The 19,267-nt window shown below is 37.7% G+C and overlaps 1 protein-coding gene across 1 annotated transcript; it reads right to left on the bottom strand.

Moving 5' to 3' along the window:
• Nucleotides 1-13,437: 13,437 nt before the first annotated feature.
• Nucleotides 13,438-17,578, bottom strand: LOC148041740 (uncharacterized). Its single transcript, XM_087681888.1, has 7 exons — nucleotides 17,341-17,578; nucleotides 16,067-16,129; nucleotides 15,711-15,952; nucleotides 15,375-15,632; nucleotides 14,771-14,956; nucleotides 14,609-14,668; nucleotides 13,438-13,819 (listed from the first exon to the last, which is right to left on the bottom strand). The coding sequence occupies exons 1-7, from the start codon at nucleotides 17,435-17,437 to the stop codon at nucleotides 13,655-13,657; spliced, it is 1,071 nt and encodes a 356-aa protein (XP_087538014.1). The 5' UTR covers nucleotides 17,438-17,578; the 3' UTR covers nucleotides 13,438-13,654.
• Between the last annotated feature and the right edge of the window lie 1,689 nt (nucleotides 17,579-19,267).

Raw genomic sequence — 19,267 nt, 5'->3', positions numbered from 1 at the left:
GTTACAATGATTTTGCTCTTGTGTATTCCACAAATATTTGGCCTTACACTTTCCCTCATTAAGCCTTCAACATCTAAACTAGTCGTCTCCCATTCATCTCTTGCATTTCCCTCTTCCAAAGAACTACCAATAGATTGGAAATGCCACTATTAGAGATGGTTAACCATTTAGATATATCGCTATCACTATCATTTTCTAAGAATAGTGCACATAGTATTCTCTCATTCCTAAGGGTTTTGCAACATTGTTTTGTTGCAACATATTAACTATCATCTTATTCCCATCTAACGAGCCTCGATGATGCAAATCCCTATATAACTGAGCATAGTTTTGCTTAGTCTTTGAACTCTCATTGCAGTCATCTTCTATCCCTAGTGCATCAGATTGATTAGTATCCATACTCTCCTCCTCCATGGGTTCATGCAAGAACTCTTTGGCCATGATCCTCAGTTGCACTCTATCATGCTTCGGTCCTTTCGTTATATGATTCCCTTATGCTAGCTTTGATCACACGAGGAATGCAACCAAGGTCTACCCAAAAGAATTGGGTAGGAGGTAGCTCCTTGAATAGGTTGCACTACTAAAAAGTTAATAGTAAAGTCCAACTCTGTGATCACAATTGGAATGCAATATAAAAGACCTAAAGGTGTCGCTCTCCTTTGATCATCTAAACGTAAAGCAATCCTTGTAATCTCCTATTTATCACCCAACACAAGTTCGCGCATTGTTTCTTTCATCATTAAATTAACTTCTGCTCTGCCATCCAGCTAAGCCCCAAATATCATATGCTTCATCACTTCCATGTCTACAACTAGAGCCCCTAGATCATCCAAGAATAAATCAATGATCCTTATAGATTGGATGCCTTTAGTCATATTATCACCCTTTGTATTTGGCAAGACAATCATAGCTATACTCCTTTTAGCCCTTCACTACACTAGTCTATGGTATAAATCTCTTCTACAAGTAGGGGTGTTTCTAGTAGTTGTCACAAGTTAATAAAAAATTGTAAACTTTTCAAATCATCCCATACATCAAAAGATTTCCCTTTATCCTTATCATGATCTTTAGTTGCATTTGAGCTGCTCAATCTTTGGATAATTTAAAGGAATTGGAAAAGTAGGTCTATTAGGTGGCTAATCTATCACTTCTTTCTCTATACGATGGTCTTATGAATGTTTTGGTAGGGGACTCTCCACATTGGAGTCCCAATCTCATCATTGTTAGGTTCATGCAACCCCAAACCCTGTTCCTTCTCTAAAATAATTGCTAGATTAGATTAGGAACATGTGATTGTCCCAATAATTACATCTGAGTTAAAGGCGATATGTTTTTTCTTAGTTCATTGTATTTCCAAGTCGTCTATGATTTCTACAAAGTTTGATACCGAATTAGTAATGCCTTTACCCTCATCTTGGCTTTGTGAATATGTACCTTGCCCTAAACAATCCTTTTCATAATGGCCTTTACGACCACATTTGGCACACAAAGAAACATAATCCTTTCTCTTTTGCTCATTTGGAAAAAATCTAGTCACATGTCCAAGTTGCTTACATCTCCAACATACTATACTTGTTCTTGCATTATTATTCCTTATGAAATTAGGGTTTCTATATGGTGAGGGCCTCCTCTCATTTCGAGAATATCCTCCCTATCCTTGATTCCTTGGCATTGGAGGTGTATCCTAGATAGGCATACCTTTTGACATAAATGGCCTATTAGGAGGTCCTATGAGATAAGTTGTGTTTTGATAATCCATATAGTTATAATTTGTTTGCATTGGGGTTGGTTGTTGTTTTCGATAAGTTTGCTTAACCCAACGTTGATCTTCCACATGATTGTTCCTCAAACAATACATGCAAAAAAAAATCATCAAAACTAATCACCACTCTAGTCCATTTTGTTGCTAAGTGACCGAAAACATGACATTTCCCACACCATGTGTTGGGGACCTTGGTGGTGTGGGATTCCTTTCACTAGATATTGAATTTAGTCCCATTGCACTAGTAGGTTGACTGGCATTATAAACTCCCTTCACATTGGGGTTTGCCTCATCTAAAATCTCTTTTTTCATGTATATTAAAGATTTGGCTATTAGCTTAGCCACTTTAAACTCATCTAGACTCTGTCCTATAGATGTAATGATTGTTGATGTTGAGAGATATATTGGGGGTACCAAATATAGATTTAATCTTGAGTTTAGCATTGATGATGGTGCCACACTTGCACTTATCATATATGCAGCCTGAGAAGCTACTAGAGCTCCTACATACAATGTGCTAGTTGCATGGATGGCAACATACTTGAGGGAACTAATGGATTAGTGTATAACCCTTTCCTCCTTAACTGTCCTAATTGAGTTTCCTCCTACCATCGTGCTTCGGTCTTTGCATTTGCCAAATTCGTTGCCCACTTAAGACTTACATGTTCCCTAATAGTTATTTGTAATCCCTCAATAAATTTCCATTTTTGCATATCTTTAGAGGGGGGATTTTGTCCCATTTTCCTAATTAGTGTCTCCATCTTTTCAATGTAATGTTTCATGATTTCTCATGGGTTTTGTGCTAGATAGTCAAACTCTAACATAAACAATCCTGAAACCCTTACCGCCTAAACTTATTTAAGAATGCCTCTCTTACCACCACATAAGTAAGTAGCCCTTGTGGCAATGAGAAGGTTCCCATACCACAAGGCTACCTTATCCTTCACAGTTGCTAGGAATATATGAAGTTTTTTATCAACATCAATAATTTCATTTTCTATGCATCTCACTTCAAATCGATGGACGTGCATAAGTAGGTTGTCATCCTAGTGAGCAAAATATTGTGTGAAATCTGTAAGTTGCATATGTGCTCTCGTTGCCATATATAACACTCTTAGTCGTTCCTCTAGATCTTCAAAGATTAGAACCCGCTCTTTTGGGTCAACAAATAGTCTACTAAGACCCCAATATTCTATAAAGTTATCCATATTATTATCCTCCATTGTATGATTAGTGGAGGTTTTCTCTGTCTCATATCCTACAATTTTAATGGAATCATTATTAGAACCCACAAAATTGTCATTGTTTTGATCCTCTTCTTTTTTCTCACTCGCAATTGTGAACCCTTCTTCGATCCACCCTTATTGGTAGCATTCATTCCCTCGGAGCTCCCTGCTTGCCTCTCCCAATCATAATCTAACTCAATTCAATAGAAGATGTCTCTCCAATGACTTTTCCACTTTCTAATGACAAATCCAACCCACCTTTCAAGGTATTTTGTAACTCAATGTTCAATTTTTCTAACTCCTCCACTATCCTTTTTAGTTCTTTTTTCCAATCTTCTTCTTGTGCTCTCGTCCCATGCAGGTTTCTAGCTTTTGCTCATTTGCTTTCATACTTAACATCTCTCTCTATCTTGTACATCCTTCATCAACCTCTACTATAGGATTCCTTATTTATGTAGACTCAACTTAAGAAAAATGTCAAATAGTTCCTTATTTTCAGTCCCACAAGGTACATCATCACCCAATTTTTCTACTAAACCTAATATTTCAGCCACTTCCCTTACTTTCTTTGGGTCAAACGTTTATTTCATGCCTTTAGATACTACCACCCATGGGGACACGTTGTCGTGCCGCTACGCGGTCGCAATGTAAAAAACTCTAGAGTGCATCGTCATTCAACTTTCTTATTGATCTAGAGAGCCAATGCCATATTAATCATTAATGCCAGTGAGACCGAAGTGTGGATGGTTCAAAAATACTAGATTTTTGGACAAGTTTAGCCAAATTTTGATATTTTAGATGTTATCTCTTCTAAATATCCAAAAATTGTAGACAACTTTTAGAATAGGATGTCATGTAAAAGAAAGCAAGTAGCTTTCAGCCATTTTTGGGGGATTTTATGCAAAAAGAAGGATTGGCAAAATCGTGTGACAGGCGATCACAGTTTACAAGTACCAAACAACACTCCGAAGAACTATGAGAAGAATGAGTGATTTGGGAGAATTCTAGCCAGATATTCTAGTATTTTACCCCCCTTTTGGAGCCAAGAAAGCATCAGATTGGTGGTCTGAGCAGTAGAGAGGAAGCAATTGTTTTATGTACGTTTTTTTTGTTAATAAGAGATTTATCTTCTCAAGATGTAGAAAGAAATTGTCAAGCTTCACCTCTATGAGTATTCTTCTACATCTCTTCTATTTATTTAAACCCCTTCTCTTCCATCTACACCTCTCCCTAAATCTCCCTTCACCCTGTTGTCCCTTACCCCCATGGTAGACTTTTGACCCCAAATGCTTCAATAATGGTGAACTCGACGTGAAAGGCAACAAGTATGTAAAGATGGGGGATTTTGTAGGTTCAAGTAGTGGTGATTCTTTACGATAGATGATTGCTTTGCTACAGCAACAACAACAGTTGTTGTTGTTGTTACAACAGCAGATGCAAATTCGGCAGGAAGCAGAAAGAATTGATTCCTTAGCTATGAATGCATTGCAAGTAGTGGGACAAGAATTGAAGCAGTTTAAGGGTCAAAATGTTTCGGTCTTCATCCGATTGTATGAAGAAAAGATTTTGTTTCATAGGGTACCATAGTATACATGGAGTCCATTTGGCCATACATGCATTGCATGATCGGACTGATGACTGACATAGAAGAGATGTTGATTGGGCAGCTTTTAAGAAATCTTTGAGAGAAGGGATTGGTAACTAAAAAGACATTTACAAATTAGATTGAAAAGCCCGATAAAGGGTTGGCTACTACAACTTTGCTCTGTGAATTTGAAAGTCGATACGCACAGTTGGATGCCGATGAGCAGCAATCATTGGAGAGTCAAAAAATTGATTTTTTTTAAAAGGCTGCAGATCTTGTCTTGCTGGAGGAGAAGCTGATTGATCGTTTAGAATATGCATATTCTAAAATAGGGCTAAAATCAGATTGGGCTAATGTAACTAAGGCAATGCATATGTTGGTAAAGAGAGAACATATGAAATTAAGATGGGGTATAGGCACGACACTTGCTAGTGCTCCGAAGAGAGCTAAAATTGCATAGCTAAGGCGTACATAGCTATGGCGGAACAACTGGCTATACTTGTTGGTCCAACTCTTTAAGGTGATGATGTGGATGAATTAATTAAAGGCATGCGTGATTTGAGGCTAAATTTGACAAAAATTCATGCAAAGGTCAAAAAGTTGGATGTTAAGGTAGAAGAGAAGGGTCAGGCAACAACCATACAAAGAAGGATTCAAGAGGAGATGCATTTGGTGTGACAGCAAAGTTTGAATTGACTGATGCAAGTCAAAGTATACGAGGGAAAATAGGATGGAGTGCACTAGTGGATTCATTTTCAACCTATGCTTATTTGACTGAGGTTCATAATCAAGAAGCTCTTGTGGAGGAAGAAAAGAGAAGAAGAAAGGACACTGCCGGTCCTTCCTCTTCAGGCCCATCTAAACGTATAACACGAAGTAAAATGGAGCAACGGAAAGAGGATGAAAAAGCCATACCTGAGCAAATTATGGAGGATGCATCTCAAGAGAAGAAACAAGAAGGGAAGAAAAGGGGCAAGCAACCCAATTACATGTTACAATTAGATCTTGAGACTGCCACAAACCTTAAAAAGGTCTTGGAAGATCGCATACTTGGCAGTAGAGTGAAATTCACACTTGATGAAGTTCTTGAAATCGCGAAGAAGCGTGAATTTCATGATGCAATCATTGATATGCTGAAATGAAAAAGATAGTTTGATGGTGAAGTTTTGTAAGCATTGATGCAAGTTGACAAAGACATAAAGAAACAACTTAAGAGGGAATATGATGATGCATGTAATGCTGATTTGGAGTAGGCTGATGTTGAAAATGGGTTAAATGGGAGTGTAGACAGCAAGCTTGTGTTGAAATTGGTCTTATGGGCAATAATAAGCATAAAGAGAAGGCTATGTATAATGGGAATGTCCATCAACAAGTACATGAAGAAGAAGATGCTCATTTTATTCTAAGTAGTCATTATTCACAAACGATTGGGCTCGTGCTACAACAAAGATAATTGTTAAAGTGGAAGAAAGAGAGATGCCTTGCATAGCTCTCTTGGATCATGGTTCTGAAATCAATGTTATGGCACACAGCTTGTATAAGAATGGAGGTTGGCTGCTTGATGTAGATTCGGGATGGCACATGCGGGCAACAAAAAATTCATCAGGGATCTTTATGCGGCTTGTCCGAATGTACTCGTGACTATTGGAGATATTAGGGATGAATATCATTTTTTTGCGCAGGATTCATATAGATATTCGGTGATTTTGGGGCAGCCCCATATTTCGGAATCAAGCCTGGAAACAAAAGCCTTGGATGATGTTCTTCGTATGCTCAGGTTTGGAGTAAAGACAATACAAAGGCGGTACAATTTCTCACTATTTGTGTGAATCATCCTCACAATTGGGATAGGTTGCAGGATATCCCATGCCACCTAATGCACGAGAGTTTAAGGGTTTTTAGACATCATTGATGTAAGTGGAGCCTATGGCAGTGCCTCTAGGAAGATAATTATGCCTCCAAGAAAGGGAAAATTTATGTTTGTGTTTGGATTGCAAGAATGGATAGCATGTAGTCTTGGCAGTTTTAAGAATATTTCAGCCTTGTATAGGGCTGAAAAGAATTATATAGGATGGATTGAAAAAGAGCTGAAGACATATGGTTCGATGGTTGCAAATGAAGGTATTTCAGGACTGGTTGATGTTGATACAGTGGCAGAAATTTCTGCAGCAGTTAATGCTGAAAGCAGGGTAGAAAAAGAGGTTAATTCTGTTGACACTTTAGAGATGTATGAAGTTAGTCAAGAGTTTGTTTAGCATGAATGTTATGGGCTGCAATATGGGCTGCAAAACAGGGCTAAAGCAAGGGTGGATACAAAGTACAAACAGTTGCAAAGAAGATTAAGCATGTGGCTTTGCCTTTACCACCTAAAAGTGATGGGTTGGCTAAAAAAGTGACTCAACGGCCTAGTTTACGAGATCCACATGAAGTAGAACATAAATTTACAGCTAAAACTTTACAAAAGCTAAAAATTGGTGATACAAGCTTTCTTTTGCCTAAAGAAAGAGATTGTTTCTTGCAGATGTTGGCAAGGCATGGGAAAGCCTTTGCGTTTCAGCTAGATAAAATTGGATGTGTTGATTCGACCATAGTTGCACTTATGGCTATCTATACAGTACCTCATGTGCCATGGAATTTAAAGCCTATTCCAATACCTCAGGCATATTTTCCTAAGCTGTTGGAGCTTTTGAAGGAGAAGATCAAGATGCGGATTTTAGAGCCCTCTGCAGCTCCATATTCAAATCAGTGGTTTACTATTCCAAAGAAGAATGGTTCTTTGAGGTTTATACAGGATTTACAAATAGTTTATAAGATCACCATAAGGAATGTTGGATCAACCCCGATAGTGGATGAATTTGCAAAAGAATTTGCAGGCAAGGCAATTTACTCTATGGGAGATTTATATTCATGATATGATCAATTCCAGCTTGCATTAGAAATTTCGGATATGACTACCATGAAGACATTGCTTAGATTGGTTAGGATGTGTACGCTTCCACAAGGAGCAACCAATTAAGTGGCGCATATGATGAATGCTATGCATAAATTTTTGAGGGAGTATATTCCTCAGTTGACCTTACCCTTTCTTGATGATGTGCTGATCAAAGGATGTGATATCTATGAGAAGAATGAAGAGTTGAATGAGTATGGATGTAGAAGATTTGTGGCTGATCATATTGCTGATTATGACAGGATTTTGAGTCGTCTTGAAGAAGCACATTTGACTCTGTCACAAGAGAAAAGTTAGTTTTTGGAGTGGAGGAAGTATTAGTTGTTGAGCACATGTGTGGACCATATGGGAGAAAGCCCTCACCAGTAAAGATTGATGCCATAAGGAGGATGTAGGAGACATATTCGAATGTATATGAGGCGAGAAGATTTTTGGGTGCATGTGTCTTTCACTTGTTATGGATTCTGCATTTTGCTCACGTGTCTGAAACTTTATATCATCTCTTGAGAAAAGGGCAAAAGTTTTGGTGGGGTAAACATCATACGAAGGCAGTTCAGAAGTTGAAGAGCTTATTGATTTTAGCCCCAACACTAAAGAGAGCAAATTAAGAGAATGGACAACCTATGATTCTCACCATGGATACAAGCCCAATTGGCATTGGTTGGGCAGTGGGTTAGGATGATGCTGATGGGAATAGGTATGCCATTCGGTTTGGAGCAAAGGTGCTGAATGAATGGCAACAACAATATTCTCAAGTCAAAAGAGAGTTAGTGACAGCCTTTAAGTGTGCTAGGGAGTACTTTATGGGAGCTCACGTAGTGGTAGAGACTAATTGTCTACCCCTATTGGGCATGATAGTAAATTGCTCAACTCCCGATATTGCCATGTTACGATGGATTGCATATATAAAGTCACTTAACCCTGATTTTCAGCATAGTGCAGGTAAAGAAAACCCCATGGTTGACATGCTTTCATGAGCAAGGTCTGAAGATGAAGAGGAGCTGATGGAAGATAAAGAGGACAATGCGATAGGTGCTGAAAATGACTTTATGATAGCGGGGAATGAGTATGCACCTGCTATTACTATAGGTACAACTGTTGTAATAGGGATTTCAGCAATAAGAAAAGAGCTAACAGTCATGAAGAAGAGATGGGCAGTAGAGACAAAGCATCACCAGTATTATGCTTCAGTGAGAACACAATTTTTGGAAGAGTTGTATGAGGATGATTGGCTAAAAATAGGCGAATATATCAGCCTCATGACAAAGAAGGCTGAATGGTCTGAAGTTGAATTCAAAAGGATTAAAAGAAAAGCTTATGGGTTTTTCTTGAAAGACAGATATTTATGGAAGCATGCAAAGAAAAAGAGAGGAGCTCCAATGCGTGTATTGGGAGATAGGGCTTCTCAACAATAGGTGATGCAAGAGTTTAATGAAATCTTATGGGTTGAACATAGAGGAGTTTGGGGCACATTTTCCAAGATCAAAGAGAAGTGTTGGTGGCAAAACATGTATAAATACGTGGAGCATTATGTGGAATCATCTAGTGACTGTTAGATGTATTCCATGGTAAAGCATAGAGATGGGTTGCAACTGACCCATCAATTGTCTATGCATTACAAATTGGTAGTTGATTTGGTTACCATTCCTATATGTTTATGGAATATGAGATATCTTGTGCTTGCACGAGAAGACTTGATAAATCAAGTGGAAGGTTGAGCTCTTAATACAAAAACTACTCAAGCAGTTTGCAGGTTCTTATTGGAAGAAATCTTTTGCATGTATGGTTGTGTTGGTAAAGTGGTTGCAGTATGCTACATATGTATTAAATGAGATGGATGGGACAACTCTAAGGATGCCAGTGGCTAGAAAACATATCAAGCTCTCTAAACGTCGGGAGTCTTCAACATATGACTTGAAGGAGTTGGATACTGAGCATGAACATGAGAATATGGAAGAAGAAGAGGTAGAAGATGAAGACATTGACATGGCAGAGTATACTTCTTCTAACACTATAGATTCGTAAGACTTTAGCACATGCCAGAGGATGTGCAGGTTAAGAGGGGGTGGATGTCATGCCACTATCCGATCACATTGTAAAAAACTCTAGAGTGCATTGTCATTCAGCCTTCTTATTGATCTAGAGAGCATTGCCAATTTTTGATATTTTAGATATTATCTCTTATAAATATCCAAAAATTGTAGAATAGGATGACATGTAAAAGAAAGCAAGTAGCTTTCAACCATTTTTGGAGGATTTTATGCAAAAAGAAGGATTGGTGAAATCACGCGACGCACGATCGCAGTTTATAGGCAGCAAACAGCATTTCGAACTGGAAGAAGAATGAGTGATCTAGGATATTTCTGGCCAAATATCCTAGTATTTTATCCCCCTTTCAAAGTCAATGGAAGCATCAGATTGGCGGTCTGAGCAGCAAAGAGGAAGCTATTGTTTTATGTACGTTTTTTTTGTCTACAAGAGATTTATCTTCTCAAGATGCAAAAAGAAATTGTCAGGCTTCACCTCTATGAGTATTCTTTTACATCTCTTCTATTTCTTTAAACCCCTTCTCTTTCATATACTCCTCTCCTTGAATCTCCCTTTATCCTCATGTCTCTTACCCCCATGGTAGACTTTTGACCCCAAACGCTTCGACAACGTGGGCCCAATCTATTCTCTTGAAAGACTTACATGACTCTCTGTAAAACCATTCGTAATGGTTTTTTATGCTTATCTTGTTGAGTTGAATTTTATCAACAAGCTTGAAGTTTGGCGCTAGCAAAACAATTTCTTTTGCTTCATCTTGGAACATCCACTTCCAAGTGCACAGTTGTTCGACATTGACCCACAATTGGGGTCCAAAGTATTTGTGCCCACCCACCAACTCAATGTCCCTAGCCTTATTTTACAATAATTTATTGAATATCTTGGGGCAATTTGTGAAAGAAGCCTCATAGAAAAGCTATGTCATAATGGCTCATTAGATCTCAATCATTTAGCTTTGTATATATTATATTGATAAATTCTCACCAAATCTTAAGTACCTAAAGTCGTATAGGTATATCAAGGAGGTGTAGAAACTAGATTCTCTTTTCATTCTTTCCACAATTTCCTTCCCTATCCATACTTATTAATTTTTCTTTATTTTTCTCAAAAAATAAAAAATTTATAATAATCATTCTCTAGTAAAAAATTTCAAACCATCTTAACAAAAGATTTCTCATAATAAATACAAATTACACACCAATTTGCATTTGTAAATATTTTCATTTGCTCCTAATATTCACAAATTATGTATTAAAAATGCCTAAAAACTATCATTTTGACCCTTAGAAATTATATATCTTTAAACCTAGAGAACAGTAAGAGCTAAAGATTTATAAGTAAGTCAATCTTATCATGTTTTAAATCTATTCTGGATTGCTACTCTTAATCTTTTATTAATACCCTTAACTACATCTAATTACGATTAAAATTTATCATTTTCATGGCTAAAATACTTATATACTTCAATAGATTCATTTTTAGAGAATGAGATTTTATTTTAAGTTTTATTTCATTATATTTTAACTCGTTTTTTATTAATAATACTTAGAATTTTTAATATCCATTAATTAGGACTTAAAATATTACTTTTAGCTTATTTTCTACCATTTTCTTATCATTTTGATTCCTATGGTGTAGAAATTAAATTCCATTCTATTCATTTGAAACCCAAAAACCAAAAGATCAATCCATTTAATCCCAATTCCACTCAAACTACACATTCTTCTTCAATTTTAATTAAAAACGAAAGTACTCGTTGAATGGAAGAAAAAAAGATAATCATCAGTGATCCCCCCATGGTCCATATTATGGTAATCATCAACCATTTCATGGAAAATAGCACCTGCATTATGGTCTTCAATTCCTTAAGCAATACTTTGGGGTAGCATGATATGTATGATCACCAATCTTTTGGCTAGTATGATGCATATGTTCATGATGTTTATGATGCAAATGAATAGTCTTCTTGATATGTATGATCACCAATCTTTTGGCTAGTATGATGCATATGTTCATGATGTTTATGATGCAAATGAATAGTCTTCTTATTTTGTCTCACATTTGAATGATGGACCGCATTCACATGCATTTGGGGAGCATCATTACAAGAGGCTACATCCATGTATTCCTCTATTGAACAAGTTATCTACTTAGTTATCTATTCACATGCATTTGGGGAGCATAAGCATTAGATTTGGGTATCTAGTAATGGAGATGATCTAACTAACATCCTAGGAAGCAATAGCATTTTTATAAAGAATAGAAATCTAGAGCATATTTGAGGGTATGGGAGCACTCCACATATGTGAATTTGCTCCAATAATTGTTATAAGCTTTTTTTTTAAAACCGTACCAATGCCCAATATAAGCACTTCAACACCTTTGATGTTCATAATTGGCTTTATTTCCATTTTCGCTCCTTCAATGTTCCATAATATTGTTGGTTTTATAATAAAGAAATGCTCTCTTAAGACAAATAAGTGCATTCCCACTATTTCTCTCATACCATTACATGGTAGTAACCTAAGCGACTTAACACATCTTATTGTGTCATCCCTTTGTACACACCTGTCTTGTCTATGTGCATATGCATGTATGTAATTGAGATGAGACTACAAATAGCCGGAGGGAGTAATAGCATTTGAGAGAGTGGCATATGCATGTCACTCTTTCCTCCAATTTAAGGTTGTGAATCTACCACAAGATTATGTTCTATGCTAATGGCCCAAAAAATCCAATAAAAGCAATAACCAATACTACCAATTTTGCAAAACTACATGATTACTAGCTTTCACTATTTAGTAATGGGAGTGAGACAACTAATTGCATAGGGGGGCAAGAGAGACCAATGCATGGTTCATGGGGAGAGCTTAAATAGTTGCATGAGATATGCTCAATATCCCACTGTCATTTAAGTGCCATCAATGGTCCATGGGGCTCAAAATTGCAAGGCTCCCATCATATGGCATATATAGTTCAACAATATCGTGCATCCATAAAAAAAATTTAAACTTCCTCCAAGTCAAATGACGTGGCAACTTGCATGAGAAAGCCGAGGAAAATATATATTAAAAATACAATAGAAAACATTTCTGAAAGTGTGTGAAATGACTCCAGAGCCTAGTATTGTTGCTCTGTAGGCATCTATTTAGAGTAGGTATTTCCCTCAATTATCAAATTGAGAGATCCAAGAAGCCAAGTAGTAACTGTGAGCAAACCATTTTCAATTAATTTTCTGAATTTGAGACAGCCTCGATAGACTCTCTGCTAACTACCCTTCGTGAAAAGAAGACTGTAGATAACCACACAGGAAACCAGTTGCTGCAATTCTCCTGGAAAAATAAACACTTTTTTTCCCTCATAAATTTGAGCTTCCGATGTACATCTGAGAACTTTGTTTTGCTTACATTCCAGAGTCAGACGCAATGAATCAAGTTGTAAATGTAAGCAAACCATTTGCAATTAATTTTCTGAATTCAAAACCTACCCTTCATGAAAAGAAGACTGTAGATAACCACACATGAAACCAGTTGCAACGATTCTTCTGTGAAAATAAAAACTCGTTTTCCCCCTCACATAAAATTTGAGCTTCTGGTGGTACATCTGAGACCTTTGTTTTGCTTACATTCCAGAGTTGGGCACAATGAATATCTTCAGTGGGAATTTAAAATTTAAAAACAAAGAGCAAAGAGTTTGGGTGTGGTTTATCTTGTGTCTCAAAGGAAGCATTCAAAACTACAAAATCAGGGCAACAAAGCACAACCATATTTGACATTTTGACACCAAAGGATGAGTATATTTTGCTGAATTGGACTTGCAATGTAGCTTCGCTGTGCAAGTGCAATAAACATCATGTCATACAAGCGTATACATAACAAAGCTGATAACCTGCATTAATAATGAAAAGGGTCCACCATATCGTTACAGCTTTATTCATATACAAGAGTTTGTCATAATATATGTACACAGCAGCAATTGAATCATCCTACCATAGCAGCAATTAAATCATCCAGTATGAACATGTCTTTAATGGCCCTGTTGGAACCAACCACTTAGAGTCAAGATACATTACACTGCCACAGCTTTCACTGCTTGGAACTAGGAAGGCGAATCAGTAAGTCAGCTGAATCTGATCCAGCTTTTGGAGTAAAGTCACATGCATGGATTTTTGTGCAGATAGTGTCAGCATCCACAAAGGAATCAATGTTTGCCAAAATAAGCGGTGCATACAGAGTGACCATCTCCTTACACTGCCAAAGAAGACAACCAATTTATCAATCTCAAGTTGCTTTAGTCAAGACAAGAGAGATGCAGACAAAAAAATATGAGCGCAAGCCTACATTTTTATCCAAATAAAAGCAAGGATATGTTTGTTCATGATCGGAAAATGTTTTAGAGCTAACATGCCCAGTATACTACAAATTTACTGGCACTTAAAACTAGTTAGCCTATTACATATTAACACATTACACATCCAGTGATCTTTTTTGTAGTCAGCAATACAAATTCCAGAATAATATTGTATATTAGCGTGTGCCAAGATATAGTGAACGGGACAATGGTCAAGAGCTTGTGTTGAAAGATGTCAAATATGTATCTGGCATTAAAAAGAGTTTACTATCTGTTGGTCAGCTTGACTTGTATGGCTACACCACATTGTTTGGTAGTGGTTTGTGGAAAGTGAAAAAGGGTTCCATGCTGATTGCAAAAGGAAAGGGCACATTGTATTGTTTGCACTGTAAAGCCTTGAATGGCAAGTTTCTTGTAGTTGCTGAAATTTGCAGCCACTTGGAGTTATGGCATAAGAGATTAGGTCATATGAGCCAAAAAGGACTTGATGTCCCTACCTCTCTGAAGAGGGTTGATGGAAAAGGCTCTAAACTGGATTTTTGTAATGAGTGTCAGTTTGGAAGGCAAATCATTTTCTTTTTTGGGCTGAAAGGGGTGATCCTGACATGACCCTTTAGGCAGTCAAAATGATAGACTAAGCAGAGACTACCTTCTTGATAAAACATGAAAAATGCAGCTACTGAAAATACCTCATTAACGTGATTTTGCACTTTCGAACAGCTTTCCAAGAGCATGTCCAGCATTTTTTCCTGAATCAGATATAGAAATTAGCTCTAACAACAAATGCTTATAAATGTAGTGTGTATACAATAATGCTAGCATATAAGACGAGATCACCAAATTGTTCATACCTGTACTGCAGGATTCCGCAATTTGGATTTGAGCTCGAACACAGCAAACTTGCAAGCGGCACAGTGGTTTGCATCTTCAAATGATGCAGCAGTGCACATTCCAACCTTCTCACACACTGCCTCTGGAGATGTTGACTCTAGCTCTTCCATGTAGCGAGGAATGTAGGTAGTAACAAGTGAATCACACTGCAACAAAAGTTGTTTCAGCCATGATTTCAAATTTCACAAATGCCAAATCTTTTGAACTTAATACTTGAGAGATAGTTGACATGCATAGATGAAGTAAACACACAAGCATAGAGCTGGCATGTGACATTGCAGTTCTCAAATTAATGAAATTTTATGCTGCCAAAAAAAAAAAAAAAAAACCACCAGTTCGTCACAAACTAAAAGTAGGAAAAAAGGCTGCAACTCTTTTAACAGAATTCCAGTGAAGATAGGTTGATATTTCAGAGCCACAAAAAAGGTTCAGACAGTGCACTAATATGTTCCTCCAACTACTGCAATCATGAAAGCTTTTCAAATAGACTTAAAGTTAGTGGCACTAATAGATGGGCTGGGACTTGAGACCACCAAGTTGTCACAATGTATAAGAATCACGAACCTTGGAACTTAAGATCCCCATCTTAGAACATTCCACTTCAAGTGCAGACAGTATCTCAGTCTCAGTTTTGTTGTTGCTCAAGAAATCCAGTGCTTTGTATGCAAATGTGGTACAAACTTTACATGTTGTTGCATCATCTAGCAAAAACATGGAGGAACTTGGGCACAGCTTAGTTTCACCACATAGCTTGTTTGGGGCAGCATAAACCTGCAACACCTCGAATACCTCTGGTACATACATCTCTGCAATGCTGAAACACTGGAGCAAGCAGTAAAAAGTGTTACAACAAGTGCTCTGTAACAAAATGTATAAAACAAAAGTACAGCTGCACTGTACCTGGTCTTCCAATCCAGGCAGAATTTTACACACAGACCCATTGATATAATCAAGAACATCATTGATAGTCTCTGGATCTGCCAGAACCTGCTCTGCAAAAGTGGAAATATCCATGCACGTGTTGCACACAAAACTTGGTGACACACCTGCTCCAGCAGCCTGATCAAATGGCAGCCTGTGGGACGTCTGGAACCAAGGGATTTTTCCCTGGAGCATAGGATGTGGTCTCTCATGCCTCAAGACTACACCGCATCAAGTCATGTCCCCATACAAAATACAAGAAGTTAGGTAGGCAATACATGAGGGTGTAAGAGCCAACAAAAAAATGCAAATTACACAGATAAGTACTGTAATACATTGTTTATGTGCATGATGAAAATCTAAAATCCTGACTGCGATCCAGTTTTTTCCTGGGCCATCTGCACATAAGACAGCAGAAAATTCGGTTGATCCTTGTGAACCTTAAAGATGGCAAATGCCAAAATACTCAGAAGCAGGAGAACAATAGAGATTGATCACAATACATCTATATTATTATGAGGCTCTAAACTTGAGGTCATGCAATATTATAGTAGCATGTTATGCTCGAAGGTACGTATCCGATCAACTAGAGGCATCAAAACATGAACATATGCAATGGCCAATACTGTACAAGCAGACAAGGATGCAACTATCCATTGACTTCTGAATCTGAAGTTCAAATGCTGAATCAGATGAAAAACCACTTGCAATGCAGCACAAGAATGGGAGGAATCTTCCCCATCACTACACTTTACACAAAACATGTTGATTGCACTGTTGCTGGCCAATACTGTACAAGCAGACAAGGATGCAACTATCCATTGACTTCTGAATCTGAAGTTCAAATGCTGAATCAGATGAAAAACCACTTGCAATGCAGCACAAGAATGGGAGGAATCTTCCCCATCACTACACTTTACACAAAACATGTTGATTGCACTGTTGCAATACATATCTGCAAACAGATACACGAATGCAAGATGCCCATCACTAAACCTGACACAAAATCATAGATTGCACTGGGCACGGCACAAATTTACCAAATATGAACCTTATATGCAAGTCACACAACACTAATAGATTGCACGAGTGAAGGTGACATCTCACTGAACCTCCCACAAAACTTGGGGATTGCACTGGATACAACACATATTTGGAAGCACGAATCCTACATGCAAGTCACACAAAAAAGTAGATTACATTGATACAAACATATTTGCAAACATAGATTAATTATACAATTAACTGGCATGTCACTGAACCTCGCATAAACCTTGTCAACACATATTTGCAAGCATAAATATTATATGCAACTCACACAAAACTGTAGATTGCAATAGTACAAGGCGTATGTTGCAAACATAGATCACATACGCAATCTTCACAAAAGCACGGTCAGGCCTTAAGCCCGTTATTTGGGGGTACTGTGATTTCTAAACGAGCTATTAACTGAGCCCTAGTCCGGTACTATTGCAAGACATTGAAAAGGGGGCGTTCTTTCTGAATTCCACAAACCCTAAAAAAACACAAACAGAATAGAAAAGCAGTAAAATCCCGAGCAGATCGGAACTGAAGCGCGAAACAAAGGGAAGGTCGATCGAATCTTTACCTCTATGGCCGAAGAGCACCATCTTGCGGGCATGGCTGACGGAACACGCACAGGAGAGCAGCAACAGGAAGGCCAGAAGGTAGGTCGATCGATCCATGGCGGGATGAGACAGCAAGACAGAGAAGACCTCGAGCACAGGAAGGCTACAAAATGGCACGATGAGGAGAAGGATTTTGTATACTGCGATGATGAAGAATGATCCGACAACTAAAGCCCAGAAGGAATTGCGATTTGCAAGCAATCGCGAAGGAGAAGAGAATAATAATAATAATAATAATAATAACAAGAAATAAAAAACGATTGATTGGTCAGCGCCGAGCGGCCGCCCAATAAAAGAGCCTCTTCCTGTTCTTTTTTTTTCGTGGTTTTTTACTTGATACCATTCTTCTTGCTCACGTCTAAAAAACATGAGCATTGTGTGAGTAAAAGCTATTATTATTTATTGCCTTAGAGTTCCTTCACATGCCTTGTAACTTATACTTGTAATGGACGGGGTTATACATTAGGGTAGACCAATCCTTCACATCTTGTATATCTATCTATGTATTGTAAAATATATTGAGCAAATATTTTTGACTTTACATATGGTAGTGCAAGAGAGCAAGAGAGAGTTCCCATGTTACATATAGTAGAGAGAGAGAGAGAGTGTGTGTGTGTGTGTGTGTGCATGCTCACATTGAGAAAGGAGAGGGAGAGGGAGGGAGATGTGAGCAAGCAAGGAGAGAAAGAGAAAGGGAGGGCCAACATGAAGCATTAGGCTAGGTACAAAGCACATAGTGCCTTACCACTCATATCATACCATAGAGAGGTACATGATAAGGTAAAGGATGTGGAGCCACACCACATTGTGAGGGATGATGAACTACTAAATGTCTTGACTCTAAGTTGAAGCATGAACTTGCTCACCAAAATATTAACATTATATAACTTTGACATAGAAATGTTGTTTAAGTTATCTTAAATTCCTAATTTGGATCCTCTAGGAATCTTAGGTCCCTAAAAGATAGTGTTTAGGGTGCATAGGCTACAAACTTAAAGTCCATAATCAAAGAAGAGACCAAGGGATGCTCAATTTATGAAAATCTCTCTCTCTCTCTCTCTCTCTCTCTCTCTCTCTCTCTCTCTCTCTCTCTCTCTCTCTCTCTCTCTCTCTCTCTCTCTCTCTCTCTCTCTCTCTACACACATATCTCCCTTCCAATCGACTTCAAGCTAATAGCTTGTTTACATTGTAAACAAGCTTTCCAACTATGAGGAATACTATGTTCTAATTCTTCAATTAAGAAATGATCACTCACTCAAGATTTATATAAAGTGGTATGTGCAAGTAGCTTGGAATCACAACACCTTTTAGTAGTTGGTCTTCCCTTCTCAATGGCAAACATGTAAGAAATGTGTCGTGTCATAAAAGTGGTGCAACTTCTTATGGAGATCTTAATCATGGTTTGGTTGTTAGTATTGTAGTAGCTTATGTATCGTCACATCTTGAGGCCGATACAATAATGCAAACCATAGCATATGGTATACTAACATATTTGTTAAAGAAGATTGAACACGTCATGTCCAAGTTGCATTCTTTTGTTAGAAATTTAATAGTGGTATGTCAAATTAACACATTACCATTCACACACATCTAATTAGTCATCACCCAAGAAATTTGACATGCATGTAAGTAGTCCCTCATTCTTGCCAATTGCACCACTTTTTTTGTAATGCGCTTTGATTAATTCAAAAGTAGAAAGTAATTACAGCATCATAATGATGTGCATGGCTTCAAGTCATTGCTCTCAACTTTCACCAAAATAATTTATAGATCCAGCTGGGATTTCTCCTTACAAAGCTCCTAGCATAGCTATGATATCCATTTTGAGTTGGCCAATGCAGTTATCGAGTAATTCATGCAAATCTTTTTGAAGTGCCACCTTGTTTC

The sequence above is a fragment of the Lygodium microphyllum genome, chromosome 1 (genome assembly GCF_053477565.2).
Source record: "Lygodium microphyllum isolate KBCC chromosome 1, Lygodium_microphyllum_v1.1.10, whole genome shotgun sequence".
Taxonomy (NCBI): domain Eukaryota; kingdom Viridiplantae; phylum Streptophyta; class Polypodiopsida; order Schizaeales; family Lygodiaceae; genus Lygodium; species Lygodium microphyllum.
The sequence above is the reverse complement of the archived record's forward strand: the minus strand, read 5'-3'. Positions and strand labels throughout refer to the sequence as shown.